This window comes from Spermophilus citellus, assembly GCF_964194105.1.
Source record: "Spermophilus citellus genome assembly, chromosome: 2".
Classification (NCBI taxonomy): Eukaryota; Metazoa; Chordata; class Mammalia; order Rodentia; family Sciuridae; genus Spermophilus; species Spermophilus citellus.
This window is the reverse complement of record NC_138183.1, coordinates 52716080-52736324: the sequence shown is the minus strand read 5'-3', so window position 1 is coordinate 52736324 and position 20245 is coordinate 52716080. Positions and strand designations below refer to the sequence as shown.

Below are 20245 nucleotides of genomic sequence, written 5' to 3'. Positions count from 1 at the left end.
AAGAAAAAACTACATTAACTTTCTACTTCATGTGTCTGAGTTGATTACAAAGTTACATTAAAAATTTCACACTTGTTTGACAAAGCTGAATAGGCATTATCTAGACAAGAATTTTGCTGAGAAAGCCAGTCTATTCCTCTCATACTAAAATTTTAAAAAAGATCTTTCTAGTGTACCTCATATGCTTCAGATCTGATAATCTTTCCCTCTGCAATTTGGTCTCTTTTTCAAGGTAGTGAAGGTCTATTGTCAATCTTGCTTGGTCAGCCTGACAACGTTCATATTTCATTATTTTCAGGACTTCATTTAACAACTGAATTACTGTTAAGAGATTCAATTTTCCAGCCTCATAAACACTTCCCATATGCATCTAAAGAATCAAAGGGGGGAAAAAAGTAAAAAACTATAGGTTCCTCAGATAATAAACTGTTACATAAATATATCTATCTATTTACTGTTACATAAAAAGCTCACCCTAAATGAGCGAAAAAGATTAAACACCATCCAAACACAAAACTATATAAAAAATTTCAAACTAACTAATATACTATCATGCTACATTTTTATATGTTGCAAAGACTGAAAACCAGAGTAAAAGAAATCAAACAGATGGAAAGAAAAAATCAAAATTGAGAAGAAAGAGCAGTTTGGCAAAGAGATCAGGAGTTCATTTTTTAATCAAAAGTTAAAATCTGGGCTGGGGGTGTAGCTTTGCATTTGCCTAACATGTGCAAAGCCCTGGGTTCAATCCCCAGTACTAAAACAAAATTTTTTTAAAAAGAGTTACAAGCTTAAAAGTTACAAGTTAAAAGCTGCTTCCAAAATTTGGTCATGTCCATTTGGCCTGCACAGCTAGAGTATATGCCTGCACAGCTAGACCCTGGGCAAGAACCCAGGGTCTCTTGCATACTATGAAGTAGTCTATCACTGAACTATACCCCAGTCCCTAGTTACCAGTATTTTTTAAGTCATAAATTTCACCACGAATATTACAGTAATTTGCTCCAAGACCTCATCGATTCCTATCTTCTCCCTATTGTTATAAATAATTAATGTACTCCATATCTATTGCCTGTATTCTCTACAGAAATCTAAGTTTATGTATCTTGGTTTTTATGTACTTTGAATTTGATGGGCCTATCATGCTACCTATTAAAGCTTTTCAGAGTCACAACCATATTTAATCTTTGTAATCCCTGCGTTACAATCAATACCATGTATATAGTAGATACTAAATAAATCATGATTACTATAAGAAAATAAACTATCCAGATGGAATTTAGTTGAAGGGCAGAAACTAGAAATATCAACTTGGTAATATTATTGTATGGAAAACCATGGAATTGTTAAGAAAATACAAGTAGATCTATAATGAGGGGAAAAGAAAAACAGGCATCAAAGGAACCATGGAAAACCTTTTCATTTAAAGCTAGTAGAGATGGGCACACCTGTATTCTCAGCAATTCAGGAGGCTGAGGCAAAAAGATCACAACTTTGAGGTCAACCTCAATTCAAGCAAGGCCCTCAGCAACTTAGAGAAACTGTCCCAAAATAAAAAAGATTGGGAATGTAGCTCAGTGGTAAAAAGCCCTTGAGTTCAGTCTCCAGAATGAATGAATAAATAAATAAATAACAAGCAAGTGAGCTAGACAGAGAAAAATGAACCATAAAAAAAAAAAAAAAAAAACAAAAACTAAGATCAGCAGTCTAAAAAAAAGAAAAAAGAAAAAAAACAGACACTGATATCACAACACTAAAAGAAGAGAAATCTTAGCTGGGTGCAGCAGTGTACTACATGGAAGGCTGAGATAAGAAGATCACAAGTTCAGGCCAGCTTCTGCAACTTAGAGAAACTCTTATTAAATAAAACCTTATTTTACCAAAATAAAAAACAAAAAGGGCTAGAAATGTAACTCAGAGGTAGGAGACCCCCCCCCGAGAACAATCCCCAGTACCATGAGAGGAGGAAAAAATAAATAAAATGGAACGCTTGACAGATAAAAGATAAAAAAGAAAACAGTATGAAGACTTTTTATGAGATAATTTTTCTCTTTGGGAATTTATTAAGAACTAGTACAGTACTATCTACCTACTAAATAATCCTGTCCTCTCTACACCGTGTGATGTATAAGGTATAGACAAATAATAAAAGTTGACAGTAATAAATATATATCCCTTTAAAAGTACCTTCTTTATGAAGATTTTACTATATTTCCAAAATTAAAATTTAAAAACAGTAGAAAAATATTTCTAGAAAATCAAACTCAACATATAAAATCACTTCATGGAGCTTTTCCAAAAGCTTTTTAGAAAATATTAATGCTTACCTGACACACTTGCTTCTCTATTTTGTCAAGTAAGAGCCTTGGAATATTAATAATGACATTAGTTCCATCTAAAGCATACTGGTTAACAAGACTAAGGACTGAACTAACAACTTCTCTCTCTTTTTCCAAAAACGTGAGTGTTTCATTGACTGAAGTCCACAAAGACCGAACCTTTAAAAAGAAGCAAATGAAATATCAAAGTCTACATAGTTTATACATACGGTAGTGCACACCTATAATCCCAGTGGCTCAGGAGGCTGAAGCAGGAGGATCCCAAGTCAAAGCCAGCCTCAACAATTTAGCAAGGCCCTAAGCAGCTTAGCGAGACTCTGTCTCAAAGTAGAAAATGGCCAGGCACAGTGGCACATGTCTGTAATCCCAGTGGCCGGGAGGTTGAAACAGAAGGATCGCAAGTTCAAAGCCAGCCTCAGCAACTGCAAGGCACTAAGCAACTCAGTGAGATCCTGTCTCTAAATAAAACACAAAATTTGGCTAGGGATGTGGCTCAGTGGGGAAGTGTCCCTCAGTTGTTCAATCTCTGGTACCAAAAAAATAATAATAATAATTATACATATATTAAAGAAATGTAAGCATAAATATTTGCTCACTGCTAGTTAATAAGTAAACTTCCTGGGATGAATTCCAGTGAGAAAATTAAACTACTAATTCTAATAGTTTAAAAACATTGATATTACTTTTAAAGGGGCTTGAAAATGAAAGAATTTCTCAGAAGAATCTAGGCTCAATTATAATTTTCAAAAAAAAATCTTTATACCAAGATACAATTAGTATTTCCTATATTCTAAAAATCTTAATGGAGAATTTTCAGGAAAAATAATAAAAAAGGTTTTCAAGAGAAAAGAAATACTACTAAACATTTATCTTAAGTCATTCAGATTTCAGAAAAGTTAAAATATAATTATGCTTCTCTAAAAGCAAAAACTCTCAGGCCTATATTAACCTATGTTCACTGAAATGCTTGTGAAAAGGCTGGGGTTTTAACTCAGTGGTAGAGTGCTTGCCTAGCATGTTGAGGCACTGAGTTCGATCCTCAGCACCGCATATAAATAATAAAATAAAGATCCATCAACCAAAAAAAAGAAAAAACAATTTTTTTTTTTTAAAGTGAAACTATTTTATTTTTTTTTTTTTTTTTAGTTCTCAGCGGACACAACATCTTTGTTTGTATGTGGTGCTGAGGATCGAACCCGGGCCGCACGCATGCCAGGCGAGCGCGCCACCGCTTGAGCCACATCCCCAGCCCAAGAAAAAACAATTTAAAAAAGAAATACATATACAAGAATTTCCACAGTAGATTTATCACAGTTTCAGATAGACTAGAGAAAAAAGTTTTAATGGCTTATTGCACTGCATGGTGACCAGTTATTAACAATACATCTTTCAAAACTGCTAATAGATTTTAACATTCCCATGACAAAAAAAAAAATGATAAATTGGTAAGGTAATCAATGTTACTCACTTGACTAAATCTTTCTATAATTTACATAAAGAAAACATATGGAATTGTACCCCTAAAAAAGCACTATCATTATTTATATCAATTAAAATAAGAACATTAATAAAAACATTCTAGAACTTTTATTTGTAATAGTTAAAACTGGAAACAAAGGTTCATCTAGATTGAAGATTTGACAGGCTATATATTATGATTTACACATTTTTTGTATTTTTATGTTATTCATTATCTTATCTGAATCATGAGAAGACTAACATGGGTGTAGTCATGTTTTAACGTATTCTTCTTACTTGGAATAATCTGTTGAAGTATATCTCTAATTAAAGTGCTGCATAACAAGGTAAAGTTGTCCCCAAACATAGACTTGGTTGGTGGCCTGTTGGTCTTACAGGATGGAATTCCCTCCTAATTCATAATCATCCAGTATCCAGTTCTCAATTTTTACAAGTCTAGAATTTTGTCTATTAATGACTGAAAGCTGATGGACTCAGGAGAAATGAATAATAACCACATTCAGGACAGAATGATGTAAAATATTAACAGGTTTCATACCAACCTATTAAATTTATCATCAGTGATATTGCATTCAATATTAAGAATGTTCCTATTCACAAAATTGAAAGATCCATAACAAAAGTAACTTTAGCTGTTTCTTCATTATTGTAGTCCAAATATCTAGAAGATGCCTGGCACATAGAAGGCAATCAATAAATACTCACTGTCCTACACAATGGCATACACCTGTAATCCCAGCAACTGGGGAGGCTGGGGCAGAAGGATCACAAGTTCAAGGATAACCACAACAATTTAGTGAGACCCTACATAACTTAGTGAGACCCTGACTCAAAATAAAAAACAAAAATGCTTGTGGCTCAGGGGTAAAGAACCTCAGTACCAAAAAAATAAACACTCTCTGAAGAGGGCACTCACCTTTTCTAGTGAAAAGGTACATAAGATGCCAAATTAATACCCAAAGCAGCTTGAAAATCACAGAATCACAATAAAGAGCTTGAAAGAGATCCCATACAAACAAAAAGAAAACACTTTGAGCCCATATCAAAGCCAACCTCTGGTTGCCTTAGATACTTTACATTTTCCAGATTCCTCTCTACTGCCACGTAATCCTAAATTTGACTTCTCATATTTTCCTAAACTTACCATCTCCCTTCAGCTAATTTATTTTATTTAGCTAAATTAATACCAGGAATTAAGTTATAATCAAGCAGAATTTTTCTTGCTGGAATAAATATTTTAAAATCATCATTTAAAACAATTTTTGCATGCGTACTTAATCATATAAATTATAAACCACTTTCTTTATTATATTCAAGGTTTTACTAGCATCTTATTGATATTGTCTTATATATCTTCTAAAAAGAGCAAAAAGAAAAAAAAAAAAAAAGTAGTATTACTACAAAAAGAAAATAGAATACAATTGCCAGGTATGGTGGCACATGCCTATCATTCCAGATACTCTGAAGACTGAGGCAAGAGGATCACTGACTCCCAGGAATTCAGGGCCAGCCTGGACAACAAAGTGAAACCCTATCTCTTTAAATAAAAAAATAAATAAATGTGTGTGTGTGTAGGTATATATTAAAAAATAGTCCAATTAAGTAATTATCACATATCACAAAAGTCAAAAAGACTCAATATGTCCCTTCAAAGTTGTCTCACCTTTTGAATTTTCTCTTGTATGTTACTTTCATCCTCACAGGGTTCCATTCTAGCAAAAATTAAATAATCTAATTAGTCATTAGAAAATTACACAGTGATTTAATATCCAAATTGGTCCACAAACCCACCTACTAATAGTCATTTCAATTAAAAAATAATAATAAAAATAAAATTCAAGCTCAAAGCAACAATAATTTTTAAGACTGGATTAGAAATCAGAACTATGCTCTAGTCCTATCATCATCTAGCTACTGACATATTATTTTAATTAATGTTTCTGAGAATCTGTTTCTTCAAACAAATAAAATGCAACTGCTATAAAATACATATAAGCCAATTCCAGCTCTAAAAGTCACTTACTTTTTTATTTGGTTTTGCAGTTCTATACATTCTGATCTCAAATTTCGTACTTGCTTAACTGATAATCTGGAAAACATATAAAATGTCAACTATAATTCTATTAAAATTAGCCATCATAACCTATTTAAATATATTCCCTTTTTATATCCTTGCTTCTAGGGACACCCAATAGTCAACTAAGACTCTGGACTCAGTAGTTACATGAGGATGTAACATATAAGGTACTACTGAGATGAACAACAATTTGTAGGCTAATATTCTGAATTCATTGAGTAGAATGGTGGGGGTCAATAAGATTACTCTGCTCTCTTATCCTTATCTCATATATCTAGAGGGTAAACAAATATTATAAAATATAGTCAGGCAACATTTCCATTTTAAGGTAATTTCAAAGGATTCTGTAGCATTATTAGTAACAATCATTTGAAAAATTATTTTAAGGGAGCTGGGGATATAACTCAGTGGTGGAATGCCTGCCTCACATGCACAAGGCCCTACGTTTAATTCCTAGCAATGCAAAAAAAAAAGAAAGAAAAAAAAGTTAAATATGGAGGCTGGGGATGTGCCCCAAGTGGTAGCATGCTCGCCTGGCATGCGTGCGGCCCGGGTTCAATCCTCAGCACCACATACAAAGATGTTGTGTCCGCCGAGAACTAAAAAATAAATGTTAAAAAATTCTCTCTCTCTCTCTCTCTCTCTCTCTCTCTCTCTCTCTCTCTCCCCCCCCCTCTCTCTCTCTAAAAAAAAAAAATACAGTATTAAAAAAAAAGTTAAATATGGAATATCTACTTAAAGAAGCAGTTAATTAATAAAATAAAATATCTCCTCAACAAACTAATAAATACACATTAAAAGTAATACATTATTTGCGCTTGGTGGCGCCCATCTATAATCCCAGTGTCTTGGAGACTGAGGCACTTCAAAGCCAGCCTTACCATATTAGTGAGGCTCTGTCTCTAAAATATTTTAAAATGGGCTGGGGAGGTAGCTCTGTGATTAAGTGCCCCTGGGTTCAATCCCTGGTACAAAAAAAAGTAATAATGTAAAAATTTATAGAATGAAATATCAAGTCCAAAAAGAATACAAAATAGGATGACCACAATTTCAGCATAAAAATATATTTCATAAAAAAGGAAAAAGCACATAAGAAATTGAATTTTTTTAACTAAAATGACTTTATCCTTTTCTCTAAACTTTCGTTTACAATATGCCTAGAGCTTAAAAATACTTTATTCACAAGTTATTCTGATTTCAAAATGTAAACAAAGGGCTGGGAGTGTAGTTCAATATAGCTCAGTGGTAGAGCTCTTGCCTACTATGTGTGAGGCCCTAAGATGAATCCATAGACTACAAAACAAATAGTAAATGCAAAGATAATAGCCAGGGTTTTGAAGTAGGCATATTTCATATTTCTACTGAAGTCACATTTGATAACGTGTGTTCACAAAGAAAGGAAATATTTTCTATCAAAATACTACTTACTGTGCATTTTCCTGATATTGTTGGGTAACATAATCTTCTCTTTGCAAAATTTGTAAAAATCTGTTACGTGAAACATGCCATCTGGCCATGCACTTGTGCATATCTTGTGGCTTTACATTAAATGTTTCTGTAAAATGTAGAGAAGAATCTACATGGAAGACAATATCAGAAAACAGATTTTTAAGCTAATAAATATGAAAAGTGTTCAATTTTTACCAGGTGCAGTGGTGCACACTTGTAGACCCAGCATTCAGAAGGTTGAGGAAGAGGATCACATAAGCCCAGGAGTTCAAGGCCAGCTGGGCAACACAGCAAAACCCCTTCTCAAAAAAATAAAAATTTAATTTTAAGAAATAAACATCATGTAACTAACAATTCCTTAAAAGCTATTATACCACACACATAATACATTAAAAGATAAAACTAAATGTTAATGAAACCAAGATAACCTTTTTTAAAACTAGTTAACTAAAAAGGTTACCAAAAGCAAAGTTTTTTAAATATAATTATCTGGCAGAGATTCTCTGAACAAACACATTGTTATATATATGAGCTATTAGGCTTTTTAACAAGATTTTTTAACAGCAAAGGAAGGAAAGTTAACTAAAAGAGATAAGGTGAGGCTAGGGATGTAGGTCAGAGCAGAGTATTTACCTAACATACTCAAGGCCCAGAGTTTAATCCCCAGCATGGAGAGATGGAGAGAGAGAGAGAGACAGAGACAGAGAGAGAGAGAGAGAGAGAGAGAGAGAGAGAGAGAGAGAGAGAGAGGGGGGGGGAAAGAAATATGACGAGCCAGGCACAGTGCCCGTGACTATAAAGCCAGCAATTCAGGAGGCTGAAGCAGAAGGATTGCATGTTCAAGACCAACCTCAGCAATTTAGCAAAGCCCTGAAGAGATTCTGTCTCAAAATATAAGGGCTGGAGATATAATAGTTGGTAGAGTGCTTGCCTTGCATGCACAAGGCCCTGGGTTCAATCCCTAGCACCACAATAAAATAAAATAAAACAAAACAAAACAACAAAACAAAAAAGGGCCAAGCAGATGGCACATGCCTGTAATCCCAGCAACTCATGATGCTGAAGTGGGAGGATCACAAACCCAAAACTAGCCTCAGTAATTTAGCAAGGCCCTAAACAACTTAACAAGACCCTGTCTTACAATAAAATATAAAAAGGGCTGGGGATGTGGCTCAGTGTTGAAGCACCTCTGGGTTCAATCAGGGATATCAAAAAAAAGGAGGCAGGGGATGCTGGGGATGTGGTTCAGTGGTTAAGAAACCCTGGGTTCAATCTCTGGTACCCAAAATAGGAGAGATGAGGTATAAACAAGCTGGTGGCACACACCTATAATCCCAGCAATTTGGGAGTCTGAAGTAGCAAGATCACAAGTAGCCTCAGAAATTCAGTGAGACTGTCACTGTCAACAACATAAAAAAATGTTACAGTGCAAACATTATACATATATCAACCTATGTGTTCAAATATTTATACATATATCATACCAGTAAATTAATCAAATCCATTCAAAACAGAAATTTCCAATACATTACTAGGATCCAAAATAAATCTCTAACTCATTCAACACTATGTATTAGAGATCAATTATAACCTGCAAGACTAATTTGGCCCACCTGCTATTTTTGACAGCCCAATAAGGTAAGAATGGTTTCTACATTTAAGGGTTATAAAAACAAAACAAAGAGATATTCAACAGAGACACTAGGTGGCTCATAATTCTAAAATGTTTATTATCTGGCCTTCTATGAAAAGCCAAACTCCTATATTAAAACATAATAACATATATAAAATAATGTAAATAATGTAATAGATTCACTTTAAGATTTTAACATACAATTCCAGTAAAATATTAACTATTTGATTTTGAGGTAAATTAATGTTTTAACTTATCTTGCTTTATTAAAAATCTCTTGATTTTAAAAACTGTGAAGAATAGTAACAATTTAAGAATCACACTAGGCACAATGGCACACGCCTGTAATCTATCTCAGTAACTCAGGAAACTGAGACAGGAGAATCCCAAGTTCAAGGATGGCCTCAACAACTTAACTTAGTGGTAAAGCACTCCTGGATTAAATTCCCAGTACCTCAAAAAAAAGAAAAAAAATTAAGAATCAAAACCAAACAAGCCAGGCACGGGGCACCCACCTGTAATCCTCACGTTCAGGAGGGTGAGGTAGAAGGATCTTGAGTTCAAAGCCAGCCTCAGCAACAGTGAGGTGCTTGGCAACTCAGTGAGACCCTGTCTCTAAATAAAATACAAAAGATAGGGCTGGGGATGTGGCTTAGTAGTCAAGTGCCCCTGATTTCAATCCCTGGTACCAAAACAACAACAACAACAAAAATCCTACTATAAGATTTACTTACTTTTAGAATTGTTTTTAATATATTTTAATGCAACAAATCTTGCAAAATGATACATCAGATGAATAAACTTAGGACCACCAGGAGACAGAAACAGTGAACCAACAACTTGAGGAAAGCTATTTCCACATTCAGCCTATGAAGAAAAGAGACAAAATGAGTTGAAAATCTTGTCAACAATAATTCTCATATTTATATCAAGTATTTTTTTAAAGAGTGACAACCTTGAAAGAAGCTGTATATCAGGAGCACTTTACTTTAAGGGAAAGCTCAACCATCAGTACTAATCATTAGCAACCCCTCCACGTAGCATAAGGCTTGAATAAATCCAAGTGCATTGCAAAGTGGAAAATGGGCAGAGAGGGCCAATCACCACCCCAACCCACTCCCTCCTCACATACTATTTTTGAAGCATAAAAAAATTAAACAGGATTATTCTGTTTGAACCACATATTGTTTGGTTTTTCAAAACTCGACATGTATTTGGTCAAAAAGATAATTATAATTAAATAAGCTCTAACCATTGATGCTATTTAAAGAAACATACTGAAATAATCTTGGCCAAAAAATATTTTATGTAGGAGCTGGGTTGTAGCTCACAGTACAACACTTGCCTAGCACAAGTGAGGCACTGGGTTCAATCCTCAATAAAAAATAAATACATAAAATAAAGGTATTTGTCCATCTACAACTAGAAACATTAAATAAATCACTCTCAATACCCCCCCCCCTTCTCTCTCCAGGCATAGTGATGCACACCTATAATCCTAGTGATTCAGGAGGCCAAGGCAGGAGGATCTTAAGTCCGAGGTCAGCCATGGGAATTTAGTAAGACCCTATCTCAAAATAAAAAATAAAAAGAACTGGAAGCCAGAAGCAGTCATGCACATGTGTAATCCCAGCGGCTTGGAAGGCTAAGGCTAGAAGATTATGAGTTCAAAGCCAGCCTCAGCAACTTAGCAAGGCCCTAAGCAACTTCAAGAGACCCTGTCTCAAATAAAATATAAAACGGGCTGGGGGGCTGGGGATGTGGCTCAAGTGGTAGCGCGCTTGCCTGGCATGCGTGCGGCCGGGTTCGATCCTCAGCACCACATAGAAAGAAAGATGTTGTGTCCGCCGATAACTAAAAAATAAATATTAAAAAAAAAAAAGGGCTGGGAATGTGGCTCAGTGGTTAAACACCCATGGGTTCAATTTCCAGCCAAGAAAAAAAAAGAGCTGGGGACGAAACTCATTAGTAGAATACTCAATACCAATGAAAAAGATTTACATCCAAAACATTAATGCAGTTTTTTAAATTTTTTTTTAATACCTTAATTTTATTTGTTTATTTTTATGTGGTGCTAAAGATCGAACCCAGTGCCTCACAAGTGCAAGGCAATCACTCTACCACTGAGCCACAACCCCAGCTCCAGATGTAGTTTTTAACAGCTTTTAATTTCTTAAAGTCTGCATCTTCCAAAAAGAGAATACTTACAGAAATCTTTTTTAACCACTCACAGCAGTGTTTCCGGAATTCACTGTCACTTTTTTGATCAAATGGAGGCCAGCAAAATCTTTAAAAATAATAATAGCATTACACTCATATACTCAAAAAAATCAAACTCAGAAAAATTTAAAATCACATCGAATTTATTTCCTATACTAAGAACATTAAAGCAAAACAGATTAAATGTAACATTCTTAGGGGCTGGGGTTGTGGCTCAGTGGTAGGGCGTTCGCCTAGCACACATGAGACACTGGGTTCCATCCTCAGTACCACATAAAAATGAAATAAAGATATTGTGTCCACCTACAACTAAAAAAAAAATATTTATTTTAAAAAATGTAAAGTTCTTACATTTCACCTAGCCAGATACCAATCTAAGAAATTGGGTATTTTTATCTATAGGGTTGAGTTTAGTGTAGTTAAGGAATATATATATGAATAAATATAATACATATACATACAAATAATTAAGAAGCAGGTATTTAAAAGTACTGAAAATAAAAGACAAAGCTCTCAATGGATTCACTTGACCAACACATAAAGATGGTATAAACTAGTATATTAAAAGGAGAAGATATTAAAGGAAAAAACTTTAATGTATCTACATGATGAGTGAAGGAGAAGGATTGCATGAGAGTATGACTGCTAGAGATTTATTTATTCTAATTTATTTGGTTTCTATGTAAAACGTTTGACAGCACAATATAAATATTAATACAATCTGAACATTATTTCAGACAGAAGAAACCCAAAATTACATACAAAATAACTTAGACTACTGGGTGTTTACATTTTTACAATCATCTTAAACTTAGCACAGGTTAAGCTTAACAGGAATGATATTTGCCTATAACAACTGACACTTTAGAACAGATCACTGAACAAAATATTAAGGATTTACAGAGCACTGGAAAGTTAAAATAGACAACATAAATAACACTGCCTATAGAAGTAGTAAGGCTTGGGGTAATTAACTTAAAAAATAGGACAAGCTGGGTGCAGCAGCACATGTGATTGGAGAGGCTGTGGCAGGAGGATCGAGAGTTCAAAGCCAGCCTCAGCAACTTAGCAAGGCCCTAAGCAATCAGCAAGATCCTATCTCTAAATGAAATATTGAGAAGGGATGAGGATGTGGCTCAGTGGTTAAGAGCCCTGGGTTCAATCCTCTGTACCAAATGAGAATGGGGGGAGGGGGGGGCAAAATTAAATTTATAAACAGACTGGTATCAGTTAATTATTTTGCTAATTAAGACCATGAAGATTGTTAGGAACTAATTTTATGAAACAAAACCTATATTACCTATGAAATACGTAATGATTTTAAGGTAAGTACCCAAAACAATCACCCATATATATAAAAGCTAAACATTGCTGTATGTGGCACACATGGCTGGTAGTCCCAGCAACTCAGGAGGCAAGGCAGGAGGATTGCAAGTTCAAGGCCACCCTTGGCAACACATAAAAATAAACATAAGGAATATGTTTGACAAATAAATCCAGGGTTCGGACATTATATTCATTTTGTATAATTTACTATTAACCTTTTACCTTCATTTGTAAGTTTTAAGTGTCCAGAAAAGCGGGTATATTTTCTTTTGAAACATTTCTTTTGAAATCCCTATCATTACAGTATAGGGCTTTGCCAAATAAAAATACATTTTCAAAAATTTTCCCGATTAAAACCTTATGGCTTGTTTTAAGCATTTCAAGAAATACTAGTAAAGGTAAGGAAATATATCTAATTCCTAAACCCACCAATCTGACAGTATCACTGTTGACATTTCATTCTTTGTCTTTTTCCCCTATGTATACTTAATTTTTCTATGAATATATTATATGTTATAAAAAATAAAAAAGGGCTGGGCATATAGCTCAAGTTGTAAAGCATCTCTAGGTTCAACCATCAGTACCACACATACAAAAAAAAAAAGTTAAGCACTAATTTTCTAAGACTCAAACCTGAATTTTGCAATATCCATTCAAAACAATAGTTAATCTTCAACAAGTTAAAATTCTGGCTTACATCAAGAAAATAAAATGAAATAAATAATTTTTCCTTACTTAAAAACTTCTTTGGTGAGTGACTGGTCCAGCGTTTGAAACAAAAAATAAGAAACTATTTGAAAGGCATCTCGGTTCAGTTTATCAAACATATTCCTAGTGGTTTAAAATTAAAAAGAAGTAGGAAGAGAAAAAGGAAATGATTAATAAAACAGTATCAAAAGCTGTGTAAGAGTTTGACACAAGTTAATATTTTTTCATTCTCTTCAAAAGGTCAAGGCAAATTAATTTTTCAGTCATGTACATTTTATAACCAATTCAGAACATACAAATTTTTATTCCTGATTCTGAAAACACAGATCCAACAGAAGAAAATTGGCCTTGCTTTACTGCAATAAAAACATTCTACAGAAAGGGAAGGAAAACCTTGATATGAAGATAATACCAACCAACAATTAATAAATAACATTAAAAAATAGCTAATTTTTTCAAATATTTCATTTTTCTCAGGCATTATTTTAAGCCTTTTACAGGTAGTAATTCATCTAATTTTCACCAGCAAATAAGGTTAAGTCTTACGCTGTTAGCTTTACCATGAATTATTTTATTTAATCCTAATGGTAATAGATAGTAGTTTGATTAACCTCATTACACAGTGGAGAAACTTAAATTTAGAGAAATCGATATACTTGTTCAAAACCAACCAGCCCAGCCAGGCGCAGTGGCACTCACCTGTAATCCCAGTGGCTTGGGAGGCTGAGACAAGAGAATTGTGAGTGTAAAGCCAGCCTCAGCAACCACAAGGTGCTAAGCAACTCAGTGAGACCCTGTCTCTGATATACAAAATAGGGCTGGGGATGTGGCTCAGTGGTCCCTGAATTCAATCCCCGGTACCAAAAAAAAAAACACACATAATCAGCCCAGCGCAGCAGTGCACTCCTATAATTCCAGCAGCTTGGGGTGGGGGGGTGGGGGTTGAAGCAGAAGGATTGAGAGTTCAAAGCCAGCCTCAGCAACATAGCAAGGCCCTCAGCAACTTAGGGAGACCCTGTTTCTAAATTTTAAAAAAATACATATAAATATATATAAGTATAAAATATATATAAATATATATATATATATATATATATATATATAAACTGGGGACGTGGCTCAGTGGTTAAGCACACTTGGCTCAATCCCAGGTACCAAAAAAGGAAAAGAAAAAATAAGTGTGTGTGTGTGTGTGTGTGTGTGTGTGTGTGTGTGTAGGAAAGCACTGACTTGAATATGTCCATGACCCAAATCTAGGGGGTCGGTCTCTCTCTCTCTCTCTCTCTTTTGTGGTGTTTGAACTCAGGGCCTTGTGCATGCCAGACAAGCACTCTACCAACTGAGCTATATCCCCAGCCCCCCAAGTCCAGGGTTTTTACAACTAGATTTTATTCCCAGAACCATCCTTATGACATAATGCTAGCAAATCCATTAAGTTTTTATTGTTCCAGTTTCCCTAATTAATCAAAACAAAGTCTAAAACTTGCGCGCGCGCACACACACACACGAAAAAACAAAAAGACCCACTAAATGCATAAGAAATGTCACACAGCTATAAGAAATCAAGAGTTAATATAAAAGCTGAAGGTATAGTTCAGTGATAGAACTCTTGCCTAACATATAGAATGCTCCAGGTTTTATCTACTACAACACCACCAAAAAAAAAAAAAAAAGCAAAGAATCAAATATATTTCCAAGGAATCAAATCAAGTGAATTTTTAACTTAGTATTATTATTTTTGTGCTTAACTTCCCATTCCTATCCATATGTCAAACTCTTTTGTCTTTAGAAGGTCTGTATTCCTCAAGCAATACAAATGAAGTTCCATCTATCCCACTTCCTTATCATCTCCGAAATCTGTTATTTTTCTCACAGAGGACACTGTTCTTGTCTGTGACACTTATCGTAATCTCTAATAAGACATTTGTTGTAGATTTATTCACTCACTAGACTTAAATTTTATTAAGGAAAGTTTACATCTATTTTCTTCACCACTGTACACCCAGGTCCAATATGATATCAAATTCAATAAATATCTGTTGAGCCGAGCATGATGGCTCATGCCTGTGATCTTGGCTACTCTGGAGGCTGAGGCAGGAAGGTTGAAAGTTTAGGCCAGCCCTAACAACTTAGTAAGACACAGTCTCAATTTTTTTTTTTTTTAAGAGGATTGAGAATGTAGATCAGTGTTAAAGCACTTAGCTAGCCTTCAGGGCTCCCTGGGTTTGATTCTCAATAAAATAATGAATGAAAAAAATTAATTGAACCTGTTGAATGAACAAATTATCTCACTTCTTTCCATTCCCACTGCCACCTTAGTTCAGGCCTAGGTAGGTAACTATGAAGCCCAACTTCTCTCTCTAACCCAGTCTCTGTAAAGCAACAAGCATGATCTTTTCAAAATGCAAATACTGGGGCTGGGGATGTGGTTCAAGCAGTAGTGTGCTCGCCTGGCATGCGTGCAGTGCGGTGCGTGCAGCCAGGGTTCAATCCTCAGCACCACATACAAACAAAGATGTTGTGTCCGCCGAAAACTAAAAAATAAATATTAAAAATTCTCTCTCTCTCTCTCTCTCTCTTTAAAAAAAATGCAAATACTATGCAATGGAACTGCTGGGTCATATATTAATAGCATGTTTAACTTTATAAGGAAAATGGTTAAGCAACTATATGCTCACCCAACTAGAATCTTACAGAATTGCAAACCAAAAAGAATTTTGCCATATAAGCAAATAAAAAAATTTAAACATTTTTAAAGTAAATGTGATGCTACATTCATGTTTAAACTATTTTACAGGAGACATATGTTACACAATGACAAATCCTCTCCAATAACAGACAAAAACAACTCTAATAACGTAGGGGAAAAAAATATCTGTGTTGAGAGGGAAAAATAAAAACTGCCATCACTGGACCAGAACCTGACATTTTTTAAATTTTTCAAAGGCAGAATGCAATTGCATTGATGGATAAACCAAAGAGAAAATTAAGATGGCCAAAACACTGGAAAGAAGGATAACAAAAGCCATTCTCAGTGATGGAACCCCTGAAGAAGCTTTAAGTGCCTCTGCCAGTTCAGAAAAAAATGAGACTGTGTTATAGGGCATCAAATCATATGAAATAAATGAAGTATTTATTCATAAAGACATTATCATAACCTGATAAATACTACCTATTAACAGTCAGTTTTTAGAATAGATTTCTATTCAAAGCCCTTCATTTATGATAATATCAACTTCTAAACAGTAACCAAACAAAACTTAATTACAGCTCTAAACTTTGATAGCAAAAGTCAAAATACAACTGAAAAAAAAAGTCAAGAAGGGGAAAGCAGAAAAGGAAGATGGAAAGATAAATGAACCAATTATTTTATAAATAACAGCTACATTCATTGTGAAATTACATAGTTGAGAATCATAGATTTCTGAGATTGATGAATCAAATCTAAGCACACTATTAAAACATGGCAAATAGATGAATTGAAATAATTTACAATTATCAAATAGATTGTGGAGGGCAAGAGATGGCCAATGTGTCCCAAATTCTTGGCCTTCAGCGGGGAAGATAACAGATACTGTCGAAAATTACTAAGACAAAGAAATAGAAACAAAGTATTTACTGTCATGGTCATAACCGTAACAGAAGTGGCAAAAGTAAAGGAAGGGAATTATATTGTTCATTTTAATGCTCATTTATACTGTGTGGGGGTTTTGTTGTTGTTGTGCGTTTGTTTGTTTTTTGCCAACTGTGGCATGCCTTAGCTTCCTAATTCAAAAAGCAAAAGTTACAAAGTTAACTACCGTCAACGGCTCCCTTGAGTACTAGAGACCTTTGCATGCCCACTTCCCACACCTTTCCACTACCAATTCGCCCCTCCTCCCACCATTTCACAGACCATCCACCTCCACCATCCAGAGAGGGTTACCCCAACTTCAGACTACCTTCCTACAAAGCCACTAGTAGACAACTGATACTGTCAGTCTCTGCCACCAGCCGGCAGAAATCGGAAGCCGGGGCTTGGTAGCCAGTGCCTGGCACTTAGTAACCGCTCAACCGCCACGGATTTATCGACCCGGGGGTTGGGGAAAGGCGGGCCACCCATAAGTCTCCCGGCTCAGGCTCCCTCCGCCCCTTGGGTTCCCGCCTCCTTACACTCCGAGGTGTGTGTGCGACTCGATCTTTCCGCAGGCGATGGTAGCCGGGCCCGGTTCGAATCCAAGCGCCAGCAGATACATCCAGAGATGCTGCCTCTCAAAAGAAGCGCTCCAGGCAGAGCTCATCCTCACGGTAGTTACAGTGACTTCAGAGGAAGAAAAGGCCGGCTCAAGCGACTGTGAGGGCCCTCAATACCCCTCAGCCTGATGTAGTGAGGTCCCCTCCATTGCCACCGCCCGCTGCTTTCTAGCCCGGAGCCATTTCGTCTCGAATGGCCGAAAGGACTCTGAAAAAACGAGCGTCAAAAGACAGTACGGCCACCGCTGCCTAAGTGAAGACACCACAAACTAAGACTCCCGCGCTTCAGGAAGAGCGGAGTGCGCCGACTCCACCTAACTTCCGGGGGAGGAGGGACTTCCTTGGAGAACTGTATCTCCCGCCATGCAACGCGCCCTATTCCCGGCCTTTCCGTTCACTCCCAGCGGGAAACTACAAGGCCCACAAAGCGTCGCGGGTAGGGACCGTCCCCGTGCCCGCGCCTTTCCAGTCCTTGATGTTTGCGATTCCTACTACTTGTGTGTGATTATTAAATAGTCAAACAAAAAGGCGCAGACGGAGTACTGCGGCTCGATGTAGTGAGAAAAGCACCAAGCGTTTGACCCTGAACAAGTCACCTAACTTCTAAGCCTCAGTTCTATCATTAGCAAAATCTTCTTTACCATCAAATGCTAAATCTTCCCTTCATCTTCTTTCTGTAATTGAAATCTGACGCTCTCCTAAGCATACTGTATCCCCTGCAACATTCTCAATTTTTGACTGTTCTCTTTGGTTAAACCCCCTATAAAACAGGCCTGGAGCTGGGATGGCTTATCCTCCTTACTTCAAGTTGTGCTCTGGCAATTATTGCCTCCTGCCTCACTAAAATCAGCTCCTCCAAAGTTTATTCTCTTCCTTATAGAGGTCATCTATATGAACTTAGAATCACTGGACCTCAGCCTGAGATTTACAACTTAATTCCCTGTCTTGCCAGCGTTGTTAGTAAGAGGTTTTGGTGATATCAGTATCCATGTAGGTGACCTTTTCAATACCCTAGCCTCTCAATTAATTAGCCTGCTTTCCAATAACTTTGTCTTCCATTCTATCAGGTCGGTGGCGATGACTTAGAACAAAGCAGCCCATAGGGAAAGAAACATCAATCATGCGCCAACAGAAACGTCTGTCAAATGAGCGACATCTCCTGTCAATCAGCAGAACTCCCTGGCCAATCCTGGAGTTCAACCAGCTCCCCTGACCAACTCCAGCGAGACAAGGGACCCTAAAAACACCTTTTCCGGTCCCAAGCCCTTCCCTTCCTGCTGTAAGCCCCATTAAAGCCCAGTCCAGTCAAGCTCCCACTGGGTTTCTCCTCAGAGCCTTCTCCTGTCCACTGTCAGTCTGATGGAGCTCTACTGGGGAGTGAGTCTCAAATAAAGCCTCCTTCAGCGGCCTTTTTAAATCTGCCTCCTTTGGTCGCTGCCCACCTTGCCTGATCTTACACATTCCACCCACTTTATTGGAATATAACTATAAAATCTGCCACTATCAACTACTGCAACACCTCCATAACTTCAATTTCAACCTCCATCTTCTAACTTTCTAGCTCAATCCCTCCAAATCTTATTCCAACAGTCCTCGGATCACTAGAATTTCTAATCCTTTTGTCTCTACATTATCTCTTACTCTGTTGATAACATTATAATCATTAACTTGAAGACATCATCAGCTCTCTGGCATCTTTCTCTGGCATCTTTCTCTGCCAGATTTATTTAGCAAAACCCAAACCCCTATTAAATCCAGCCCTCTATTTACTCTACACCTGCACTTCAGCAGATATACACTTATTTTGTCTGTTCTCACCCAAAATTTATAACTCAAGTGAGCTCTTAAGCCTACCCACTGAACACTACTATTTTTCCCAAAGCTTACATGTACATATGCACTCGCACACACATAATTATGAACTCACAAATTTAAACTTACTTAAGGAGTTCAATCTATTATATTTATTATCCATGTAGAGATTCAAATTTTCTTATATTTGGCCAACTGAAACCTCTTCAACTTGGTATTCAAGAAGTTTAGACTCTTTTTGTACATTTCTTGCCTCAGACCTGGAATTAATCATTTCTCCAAGAAAACCTGATTTCTTTTAGATAGAAATGATATTTTGTGACTATAAAGGCACTAGGGATGTTCATAGCTTCTGGGTTGGCCAATGCTTCTACCATTTACTTAATTAACTAATATCTATTTATTGCTGTTTTGTGCCAGGGATTGCTCCACACTTTTAAAAAATGTTAACTACGAAATTTCACCTTATAGATGAGAAAATTGAGGCACAGAAAACTGAAGTAACTTGCTCAGGTAACACAATAAGTGGCAGAGTAAGTTTAGAAACTGGAGTCTGAGCCTTTATCCATCATGCTTTACTTGTTCCCAGTTGACCTGCTTTTATTCACATGCCCATCCCTTAGTTAAGGGAAAGCAAAAACCCTTGACCAGCAGACTCATAAAGATACCAAAAGAAGCAGAAATGAATCCTGAAATATCCAAAAAACAAGTGTCCAGTAAAAAAAACAAAATCAAAAACTGGGTAATTGTGTTCAATGGTGCATACCTACAATCCCAGCAACTTGGGAGGTGGAGACAGAAACACAAGTTTGAGACCAGTCTCTGCAATTTAGTGAGACACTATCTCAAAATTAAAAAAAAAAAAAATTTTTTTTAAAGGCTGGGAAAGTAGCTCAGTGGTAGAGGACCCCAGCGTTCAATTACCAACACCAAAAGAAAAAAGAACGAAAGTAAGAAAAGAAGACATCC

The 20245-nt window shown here is 36.2% G+C and overlaps 1 protein-coding gene across 1 annotated transcript in view; it reads right to left on the bottom strand.

Moving 5' to 3' along the window:
* The window catches only part of HAUS6 (HAUS augmin like complex subunit 6), a 41497-nt gene extending 23724 nt beyond the window's left edge, over positions 1–17773 (bottom strand). Inside the window, exons 1-9 of the mRNA XM_081282663.1 lie at positions 17384–17773; positions 13259–13354; positions 11186–11264; positions 9712–9844; positions 7324–7471; positions 5842–5907; positions 5482–5530; positions 2328–2498; positions 177–370 (exon numbers count right to left, since the gene is read on the bottom strand). Coding sequence (XP_081138789.1) covers positions 177–370; positions 2328–2498; positions 5482–5530; positions 5842–5907; positions 7324–7471; positions 9712–9844; positions 11186–11264; positions 13259–13354; positions 17384–17511 — 1064 coding nt within the window. The 5' untranslated portion in view covers positions 17512–17773. The remainder of the gene's footprint in view (positions 1–176; positions 371–2327; positions 2499–5481; positions 5531–5841; positions 5908–7323; positions 7472–9711; positions 9845–11185; positions 11265–13258; positions 13355–17383) is intronic.
* Between the last annotated feature and the right edge of the window lie 2472 nt (positions 17774–20245).